Genomic DNA, 11,786 nt, shown 5'->3' on the forward strand with positions numbered 1-11,786 from the left:
AATTCGAAATAGAGGGGGCCCTGGAAATGACTTTCACAAATTGGGTAAATTTTATGATTATGGGAACTTTCAAATTTGAATATATTTTTCTATTTTTCTCCATTAAAAAAAAAGTGGGAGGGGGAGGGGTAAGAGAAGCTAGGGCCAAGCTGTTCCTTGAATCTGCCATTGAATGATGTACAAATGTCATTGTAGTATAACACTCTTTAACGACATCATTAGTAATCACATTAAGACACTATTATCTGATCACTATTCATCAAGAGTACAGTAGTTCTCAATTATCATATACTGTACTACTATATCATCATAACATAATTAATCATCAATATTTTTCAGCATCATCATCACATCACACATTACAGGCAAGTTCCGCAACTTTCATAACCAATAGCATCATTTGCAGACCTAATTACAATGTTGTGATGTAACAGTTCATATTGACCAGGGGTGGACATAAAAATCGGTTTGAGGGCCAAAGTAAATTTTTGATTTAACACCGAGGGGCACACCCAAAATGTTATGTTTCCAGTGCGCTTCCAAAAACCTTCATGCATGCCTTTATACCTTTTTATATTCTGCTCAGTTTTAATGTTAATTTTTACAGGCAATTGGTGTCATTCCATAAAAAACACGGCCTTTTCTAGCCAAAGATCGTTGGTGGGCCGCAGTAATAGGATTTTTAATTCATTTTCGCGGGTCGCAAAATAATCACTGTTGGGTCACACTTTGTCCACCTGTGATATTGATAAAGGGAAAAATTCATGGTTAAAATAGAGGAAAAATTTTTTTATGGAAGGAAAATTTTGTCTTTATGTCGGCACATGCTCTCCTACCAAGCCAGAATAATATTGACTTGACAAGGAATTTAATGAAGTTTTTTTTTTATACAATTTGGCTGTCATCCGTTTTGAGGTTTTCTTGCATGGTGCAAAATAAACTTATACTGTATTTAAATAGTAAGACATTCAAAATTATTAAAAAGTAAAGATGTTTATTGTAATTTGGTTGGTTATCTCAATATAATTGGTATCTACTACAGTATTACAAAAGATGAAGAAATAAAGTTAAAATAGTCAATCATGATATCACTCATCAGAGTTTTCTGATAGGATACTAAACATCTTGTAAACAAGTGTCAGCACAATGCATTAATTGTATTGCTAACTGACAATTATTTCGATACACTCCACATAACAGCAACCATTGAGTTCTCACATAATTTGTTAAACAGTACTTAACAATAAAAAATTAGGCAGTCGAAGGTCGCATCTAGGACACTACTTGTCTTTTTGAATGCAAAATATTTCAGACACAAATACAAGAAATTCATGCTCATTCGTGCAAAACATAGTTAGAATTTTAAGTACAGCTTGAGCACAGAACACAGGTGTATGTACGGTGTACCAAGGTTAACAATTACGATGGGGGATATTCTACATAAGAGCTATGTTCAACCATGTTCTTTAAATAACACTTGACCTACAGTAGGCCAGATTTATTAGCAAGCCTGTATGACATTTTGCTTCGTTGATTATGGTAGGAATGAAACAAGAGAAAGATGACACTATACAGTACTGTAATTACACTTAGGCTAGGTCTAGAAACCAGACAAGCTGTACCAATAAGCAAGTCAATTTGGATTTCTAAAAAACAAAGATAGCAACAATAATAGTGTCATTTAACCATATTATTATGTACCTGTTGAGACAAATTATTTCTAGAGCTTTCTAATTTTTAATTGAAAGCTATAAGAACATATATTTTGTTTAATTATACAATAGAGTAATTAAGTTAAGCATATAACTCAACACAATATAAATTGTTCTCAAAGGCCAAATAAAATTAACTGCTAGTTTTACATCCAATTCCTCATCACATTTTGGAGCCTCATGAAAATATCCTCACCATAATATAAAATATATAAAATATCCTCACCATAATATTAATTTCAAAATTCCTGGATGTGATACAAATAATTAATATTATTTGGCCTAATACTAGTTGAATATTCAAATTAAAATTAATTTAAATACAAATTAATATTGAAAATCAGTAACATACCTCTACAACAACTTTTCCTGTCCCTCTCCGCTTTTCTCGCATCCCTCTGTTTTTAAATCTATTTGACCTAGGGGATGCTGAAGCTCCTTTACGGTCCTTAAGCCTTTGTTTGGGGCTAGCACTAGCCACTTCTGGACTCGCCCCTTCCTCTGAAACTTGCCCAATATGTAAGTTCTGCATTATTTTAGATTCAGAGTTTTCTTCACCTCTTCTGTGTCTCGGACTTGTTCTTGATCCACTTAATCGACTACTTAATTAAAAAAAGAAAATAATTTTTAAAGTTTACTTTAAGTTTATTAACAAATTTTATTGTTAGTAATTATCTAATATTTCAAAATATTTTCATTTAACTTAACTTTAAAATCCTATTTGATGGTAAAATATTCAAAAAACCATGAAAAAAATAAATACAAATAAACTGAAAATAAAATGAATTTATAATTCAAAATGATCAAATAAATGAGATACATGGTTTTGAATTTTAAATTTGCAAACTGCAGCCATACTCCTAGTTCCTCAGTTTTGAAACCTGTATGTGGGAAAGACAAGCCAAACGAGTAACTCGTCACAAATCCTGTTTCAGAGATGGCCAAAATATGCTGCAATGTCAGAGTTTTGGAAATCTATTTTATTACACTAACCTACTGTAAATTGTATATATCTATATATCTTGCTATGCTGTTATTTTCCCCATTTTCAATGTTAAAACTAAAATTTTTAACGATTTGGTGATGGTTTCTGCCTGAAATACCCAAAATCAAACTCTGAAGTCTGATTTCTCAAATAGGCCTATTGTTCTTCAAGCAGCTTAAACAGCTGTTTGAACACCTGTAAAAACTTCATAACAAAATGTCAGATTTAAATGATTCTTTTACCATTTTATAGCTCTCATTTTAAAATGCTTTGCCCTGTACTAATAATTAAAAATCGATTTTTGCGACGAGCAACTGGTTTGGCTTGTCTTTGCCACACACATAATTTTGTTTAGGTGAAAATGAAAATAATGGAAAACACTTTCTATTTTTATTTACCACCTTTTTATTATTAAAAGACATGATACCGATACCTGATCTGAGCTATCCTTATTGTTTTAAATAATAATGAGTCTGGAAATGACACACAAACAAAAATGGTCACTTTAAAAATAAAAACATAAGGGCAAAAATGAGCAATGACAAGAGAGAAAAACAAGTTACCAAATGATAGCAATAACTGCATTTATACATAGGAAATGTTTATTTTATTTATGGATAAGTATTTCCTTATCACCCTTTAAATCAAACTCATATCCTATAAATAGGATACTGTGGTGTGGTTAAACAATTGGTCTATAACATAATGTGTAAAATGTTAAGATCAAATGTCAATTTCAATATACCCAGATATATATAAAATTAGTAGTGTTTTAACCATGGTCAATAAGTTTTAAAGTACTGTAGAAATGGTTTGAAATTGTTATTTATTGCAAGTATTGTTAATGCTATCATTTAAAAAAATATATTTTTACAAGTAATGAATTCCTTCTTCTACATCATTTAAAATTATTTTACTATTCCTGAGTAGAAAATATTTAGAACACTCAAAATAATTAATTTCTAAATTTCAGGAATAATTCTTAAATTCAAAGGCAGCCAGTTTAGGGCACATTATTTCTGCATTTGTTATCGATGCCCAACTATATTCCTGTTTTAATTTCAATTGAAACAAAAATAATTACAAGGAAACCAATTCAAATATTGAATTATATTTTTTTTATTAGATTAGAATATTTTCTTTAATATATTTTTTACTTGATTAAGATAATTTAAAATACAAAAGCACAAAAAAAATTATCCCCACCATGTTTTCTTTGAGTTATACAATTTATTATATTTTATAGGCACTATAATTTCATAACTTGTTTCTATGCCAACAAAATCCTATGTCCACAATCAATATCATCTTTATAATGTTGAACTTCTTTCTACCAGGCTAAGACAAAACAATGACAACTGGTTGTAAATGACCTATCAAATAGACTAAAGTAATACATCAAATTTCATATAATGTTATACCACATCACATATAAAAACACAGGTACATAAATAAATCAATGAGGGGAGCTAATTTAAGGAATTTTGGCGTAAACAGTCTCACCACAAACACGAAAGGGTACCGCTAAGTCATCAGCATGGGCAAGCAACCTAAGACAACGGAGTTCTAGTGGTAGTATACAGTAATCTACAACAATGTAAAGGGTGCATCACTGAACTTTTAATAGGCCTACCTTGTTGAATCTTCATAGGTTCCATTGTCTATGTCTCTACTGCGAATGCGTGATGAATACGAATCACGTTCACCAGTTAATGAACTTCGACTAGAGACACCGACACTTCCATTTCCCTGACTACTGCTATTAGAACCATAAATATTATAGGATGACATTTTTCTCCTCCTGTCTTTGCTGGGTTCCCACACTTCGATCCGATACACAGTACACAGTGTACACCACCAGTAGACAAATTAAATTAATCTCACCAGTAGAGGGCGGCATTTGTTTTGAATTGCATGGAATGTCGTGAACTTTCGGTCAGACATGATTCGGAATGTGAATTTTGTTTCACGTGTTTTTAATGTCCGGAATGTATTTGTTCCACTAGTGGCATCAGTTACATTTAATCCACTCATTGGGTTGGTGGGTATAATTGAAGTTTCATAGTGTAGGTACTTTAAAAGTCAATTTAGCTGGTTTAGGCTAGCCCCCGTACTACTACTCTACAGGCTACTACTACTGAGGCTAGCCCGGGACTGATGTTCTCTCATTCAAATGAAATGGCGATAATGGTTTGGTTTTGCCTAGTTTTATAAATAAAATGGATCAGTTTTGTCTGTGTGTGTAAAGTCCTTAAGGTAACGGATAGCCGCCGACCCTAAACAATTGACAATACAACCAAATTATTTAACCATATTGCAAATATCTGTTTTATTTTTAGTACAGTACTAAATAGAAGAGTACTTAAATTGTCATTCATTTACCTGTAATATAATAGTAGCCACTGCCTTATTTTTATGTTGATGTTTTTAATTTGTTATATAATTACATTAAACTTAATTTTTTAATCATACACCTGCCAACTTCCACACATAATGCGTGAGTCTCACGCATGAGCATCCATTTTTTACATCTTGCAACTACGTTGTATTACCTCACACATCATCAAAATTTTATAAAAGACAAAATTTATGTGCCGATTATACCCTAAAATTAATAAAAGTGATGTGAAATTGTCATTAAAATGTGAATACAGGCCGTATAAACTTATTTTAACAAAGCTTTACTGACTGCAACTGTAGTCAGTAGCATGCAAATTTATTTGACTGAAACAATTTTCCAATTGTTGTTCAGGTGACATAATTTGCAAGTTCTCAAAATATATTTTTTGACATTCAATTTCATAGCAGATGCCATGCAGTTTTTGCAAATTATTACATTTGAATATTTGTATAATGCTTGCAAATTGTGCAGATTTATTGATCTATTTTTGAGCAGCAATGGTTAGATTATCAAGCCTGTATGAAACAAAACTGGGAAGTAATAAAAATATATACTGAATATAGTACACTGCTTAACAGTACAGTTATAAAAAATACTGTGTAATATACACCACACCAGTGAAACTCCTAACACCTCATATATATTTGATTGGCTTTGAACTGTTTAGCAGGTACATGCGCAAGCATTCTCCAACAGCAGTGATGAGGTAGAAAAGGCAACTGCAGCAGCTGCTCGTTTCAAGTATGCTCAGCCAGAGCCGACCATCTTCAGCAAGATTTTGGATAAAACCATCCCTGCCGACATTATCTATGAGGATGACAGGGTAGAGAAATATAAACATATTTTTATACAGTATAAATCATTTATTTTTATTTGGAAAGGGAAAAGGCAGGAGGAGGAAAGTTCAACATAAATTATCATTTAATACTTTTGATAAAGTATTTTTATATAGTATTTAAAATCTCATTGAGATTTTAAATACTGTACAAGTAAATACCTTGAATCGTACTTTATATTATTAATAATATTAATATTATATTTTGTCTCACAGATTAAATTATTATTACTTATCATTATTATTATTATTATTATTGAAAATATGAATTTTTGATTGTCTTTATGTTAAGCTCTGTCATTTTATGTGAAACATTTGTGTGGTGTTCCCATATATATGGGTATGATGATGTCATATTACATCCAAATATGGGCATATCACATATATTTGTCACATATAAAACAGTGTGGATAAAGCTTTACTATGTACTATGAATCTTTTGATTGATCTTTTGCATTTCAAGTGTGAAAAGAACCAAAGCATTACTTGTAGCATAAGTGTTTCTCTTGTTCTTTTTTATGTAAAAGTGTATTGCTTTTCGAGATGTCAACCCAGTTGCACCAGTCCACTTTCTAGTTATACCAAGAATAGTGATTCCAAGACTTAGTCAAGCAGACGACAGTGATACACAGGTGAATTAAAATGTGAAATTTTATGCGACTAAACACTTGAAGCTCAGAATATTAGATGCAACAAAACTCATTAAATGGGTACATTAAATGCTATTAAACACAAGATGTACAGGCACTGAGATGCTACTAAATGCATGAAGCATGGGCACATTAAGTGCTACTAAACACATAAAGTACAGTCATATGAGATGCTATGAAATGCATGAAGTTTGGGCACATTATTTGATGCTACTAAACACTTGGAGTACAGGTATATGAGTTGCTACAAAATGCACAAAGTTTGGGTACATTATATGCTACTAAGCACATTACATGAAGTACAGGCCTATGAGATGCTACTAAATGCATGAAGTTTGGGAATTTTTTATGCTACTAAACACATGGAGTACAGGCATAAATGCTACTAAATCATTAAGCATGGGTACATTTGATGCTATTAAACTCAAATACATTAAAAAAACTTATTTGGAAATAAATTTATGAAACACATTGTACAAAAACAAAACGAAGTTCATTAAATACCATCAGTACTGTACTTTTTTCTAAAACATACTTGTACTTTATCATAAGAGAAATCTGTATATTATCAGTACCTGGAACAGTAATAATACGGAAGTACTAAGCTACTGTGCTGTAACGCATTTTGTGTGTGTGTACTAGTGGTGTTTGAGAACATTCTCCAGAAAAAATTAATGCGATACGACCCTCCGTTATAGAGTTATGAATTTTTAGGTAACATGAGGACAAAAATTTAGCCTCAAAGCTTATCTTATTTCTGTTGGTTATGCACCACTGACTTCGGTTGTTTGTCATCACTTTAAGATATCTACCGATTCGTGGAAAAGAGTACTCATGATGTCAGTAAGTTGCTGACCCCAACACTCTCGTTCGTCAACGTAAACATGTGTGCTCAATACGACAACACTTGCGTTGGTAGTTTGTAGTTCTGGTTAGGTTTAATACATTTAATATAGTGATTATTATACCAGAAATGGAAGAAAAGATCAAACTTACTATGAATCTTTTGATTGATCTTTTGCATTTCAAGTGTGAAAAGAACCAAAGCATTACTTGTAGCATAAGTGTTTCTCTTGTTCTTTTTTATGTAAAAGTGTATTGCTTTTCGAGATGTCAACCCAGTTGCACCAGTCCACTTTCTAGTTATACCAAGAATAGTGATTCCAAGACTTAGTCAAGCAGACGACAGTGATACACAGGTAAATTAAAATGTGAAATTAATGTTGGTTATGCACCACTGACTTCGGTTGTTTGTCATCACTTTAAGATATCTACCGATTCGTGGAAAAGAGTACTCACGATGTCTCGTTCGTCAACGTAAACATGTGTGCTCAATACGACAACACTTGCGTTGGTAGTTTGTAGTTCTGGTTAGGTTTAATGCATTTAATATAGTGATTATTATACCAGAAATGGAAGAAAAGATCAAACTATAATTAATCAATATTATTATAACTGTAATTAATTAAATAGTATTATTCTCTGGAACAGCATGCCAACTGATATTAAAGCTCTGGATGTTTGGTCTACCTTTAAAAGCCATGTCAAAACTATTTAAATAAAATAAATAAATAAAATTAAATAAAACTCTGAAAATCCAAAAAGAATTAGTTTAAGTAAGTTAAGTTGAGTAAGTTAAGCTTATTTAATTTTTTTTTTCTTTTATTAATTTGTTTTTTTTTCTTTTTCAGGTTGCTCTTTTCCTGTCTGCTGTGAACTCATTCTTGTTTTTATTTTTTCTTTAGTTTCAATGGGACCTCAGCAAACAAACCTTCGGGTTCAGAGGGTATGCTTTGCTCTCCTTCCCTTTTGCTTTTTCTTTCTTTTTGGTTTCGTTTTGATGTTCTGTCCTCTAGTCCTTGTTTTTTCTGTTTTTTTTATTTTTGGTTTTCTGTTACCTTTGTATGTTATGTGTTGCCTGCTTGTCCCTGTAATCGTCTGTTGTTTCTGATTTTATTGAAAGTTTTGATGTTTTTTTTTTCCTTCCTTGCCTAGCCTTTTTTTCTCTTGATGTAATTGATTATTATGTATTATGTAATGGTAATGTTTTTGTTTTTTTTCCTTTGTTTCTGGTTGGTTATTTGATTTTTGTACAGAAAGAGCAATAAATAAAAAAAACAAACTTAAATACAAAAAAATGTACATTATCACATTGTAAAACGTGCGCAATCGGACTAACAATTGGTTTATGATGACGTCATCAGGGGCAAAGACCATTAGTAAAATACTTATTATTTAAGAAAATTCAAACCAAACTTTAGTTTAAGAAATGATGAGTAGTTATTATGTAACAGAAATAATTCAAATTATGTAAGCTTTAAAAACACTTCGATCTGTCCGACCTTTATTAAAAACCAGGTAAAAATAACCTTTTATTCAGATAGTCTGTATTATGCAATAATTACTCAATGTCTGTGCTATATATATATTGTTTAATTAAGCCTTCATCCCCTGTAACAAAGTTATGTAAGAATCCTTAATTACACTTCAATCCAAATAGAAACTACTTGAATATAATTAGTCCCAATTGCTTCTACTGTGATATCAAAATCATATAAACACGATCTGTGAAAGAAAGTTAATGCATACAAAGTACAATACAACGTAACTGTAACATCATTTATCTCTATTTTATCCACATTGTACTGTATATTATTTCATTCTGTTTTACTCTACTGTATTTTATCTCATTAGACCAAGGAGGTATAAAACGTAAGACCATCATTTTATAGAGGGCCCTTGAATATCACCTGGCCTTGGGTTCAGCTAGAAGGGTCACCCTCTTTAAATAAAGTTGAAATAAGATAAATAAATATTTTTTGTGTGTTTCTCATTCAGCTTCTAGGCCATCTTTTAACAATAGCAAGGAAAACAGCTGAAGCAGAAGGTCTACAGGAAGGGTATAGAGTAGGTTCGTGATTTATCATCTGTTTAATATTTTCAATTATATTCAAATGAGATGTCAGTGGTGTTGGATAAGATGATGTTGACGATGGTATTAAGGTGCTGCTGATGGTGATGAAGATAAGGTTTATGATGTGGTGAGGATGATAATCAGAGATGATCATATTCAGATATGATAATAATGATTTTTTTTTTTATAATTATTTTTTGTAATTGTACTTTAATGTTGAGAAGAGTTTTACTATTGAGTATTTTAAATGTTTCATATATATTTGTATATTATTATTAATTATTCTGTACATTTCAAAGTTTGCAATAAAGTTATTTTGAATCTTGAATCTTCAAAAATGTGGTGATGGGGATGATGTTTTAAAATGAGGGTCCCCTTTCTTACTACCTAAGTGGTATATACAGTATTTGGTGCTCAGTATTACATTAAATTAAGAGTAAATTTGGCCAGTCAATTCCTCTTATTTCAGACAGTGTCCATATCAAATCATAACAAATAAGATTCAAAAATATAACTGCTGTAATTTCAAAATAGAAATAAACAATCAGCTTACATCATCAACTTAGTATTAAAGCACATGACAGACTGATATTATATATACGTATACAGTAATAAATGACTTTTAACTAAGATTAATTATAATATTATTAATAATAAAAATGGCTGAAATGGCAATAACAGCAACAACAATCAAACTCAATAGATGGATCAGTCACAAACAAAATTGATTGATATATTTTGTTTGTATAAATATACAATTTGTTTTTGTAGTGATAAATGATGGAAAGGATGGTTCTCAGTCAGTGTACCACCTACATGTCCATGTGATGGGTGGAAGACAGATGTCATGGCCACCTGGATAGAAGTTGGACACCTGGAATAGGGGTTGGGCCACATGGATATAGGTTGTCCCTCTGAATAGGGGTTGGCAACTTGCATAGACAATGACTTATCATTATGCAGATTATGTAAATTTAGAAGATTGTATTGGCTTCTTTATGAACCGTTTTTATGTTAATTTTGTAATGTGCAATGCACTATGACTCACCAATTAAATTATGATGTTACTTTTTAATTTATTTAGATTAGTATCCTTCAAATATGTAGAACAATTGGTGTCTGGGACTTTTTTTTGCATTTCCTCTGTTATTCGTGTCTTGATAATGATTTTGTTTTCATCCTGTTGATGTTTATAATTTTAGGTTGATATAAGCCTTACAATACAATAAATAATAATAATGTTATAATTGCATGTTGTAGTTTTGTGATTTTTTTTTACAAGAACTCTGCACTATAAATCAACAGAAAAGAGCATGTACTAAAGATAAATAGAAACAACAAATACAACATTAAATATGGTGTGATAAAACCAATTAAGGCTGAAGTAAAAAAAAAAAAAATATTATATAACAACAAATTGTAGTCCATGTAAAAGGATGTTCTTATGTGTGTGAAAACCTGATTATATACGTAGTACAGTACTGCCAGCCCCCTCCCCCCCCCCCCCCCCAAATCATGGGGATGGACTTTTTGCCAAGCGCTGCCCTATAGATGTTGTTGCGAAGGTACCACAAACCAACAGCGTCAGTACTTTCAAACATGCTTTTGTGATTTGTGAAACAACACGTGTGTTTTGTGAGTTAAGCACGTTTTCCTAGCCATGATTGGTCAGTTATATACCTATAAAAGAGGCCTACTTCCAGTATTACCATAGAGGCATATACTAATAAGTTCAAAACACATCGTTGTATATCAAATTAATGGGTTTTATATTGTGGGCCTAGTCGTTTTTACTAAAGTACGCAAACAAATTGATAAACGCATCCTCCAAAATCATTTCTGCCTAACGTTTGCATATTATGTAACAAACGTTCATAAACTGTGGCATCAATCAATATTTTATCATTTTGCTACTCTCTCGTATTGTAATGTCGTTCACTTGATTTACTGTTTTATAAAAAGTTCGAATTTTTATCAAAGTTTACTCCAAGACGCTACTTGCCGAATAATTCTTGCCGGTAATTTAAACCAGGTTGATAACTAACGTTTGCATATTATGTAACAAATATTCGTAAACTGTGGCATCAAAATATAATTTATCATTATGATACTCTCATATTGTAATGTCGGTCACTTGATTTACTGTTTTATAAAAAGTTTGAATTTTTATCTCAGTTTACTTCAAGACTCTACTTGCCGAATAATTCTTGCCGGTAATTTAAACTAGGTCTTTGTAAAATGTCTCTGTCTCTTTTCGGAGTTACTGTCTTTTTTGTTTTATTTAAGACT

The 11,786-nt window shown here is 31.4% G+C and overlaps 1 protein-coding gene across 2 annotated transcripts; it reads left to right on the forward strand.

The window, feature by feature from the left end:
* The first annotated feature begins 4,580 nt into the window (after window positions 1-4,580).
* On the forward strand, window positions 4,581-11,299 carry LOC117101728 (uncharacterized HIT-like protein Synpcc7942_1390). 2 transcript variants are annotated; one of them, XR_004444310.1, is made up of 6 exons: window positions 4,581-4,738; window positions 5,766-5,921; window positions 6,461-6,565; window positions 8,329-8,369; window positions 9,422-9,494; window positions 10,269-11,299. XR_004444310.1 is itself a non-coding variant. In XM_033241765.1 (5 exons), exons 1-5 carry the CDS (start codon window positions 4,640-4,642, stop codon window positions 10,358-10,360), a joined length of 525 nt encoding a protein of 174 aa, XP_033097656.1. In that variant the 5' UTR covers window positions 4,581-4,639; the 3' UTR covers window positions 10,361-10,864. The 2 variants fall into 2 exon arrangements, 1 of the variants encoding a protein (XP_033097656.1); XM_033241765.1 differs by lacking the exon at window positions 8,329-8,369 and having other exon boundaries at window positions 10,269-10,864.
* Window positions 11,300-11,786: the final 487 nt, after the last annotated feature.

This window comes from Anneissia japonica, unplaced genomic scaffold, assembly GCF_011630105.1.
Source record: "Anneissia japonica isolate Jap-2015-1 unplaced genomic scaffold, ASM1163010v1 scaffold287938_len408866_cov212, whole genome shotgun sequence".
In the NCBI taxonomy this organism is placed as follows: Eukaryota; Metazoa; Echinodermata; class Crinoidea; order Comatulida; family Comatulidae; genus Anneissia; species Anneissia japonica.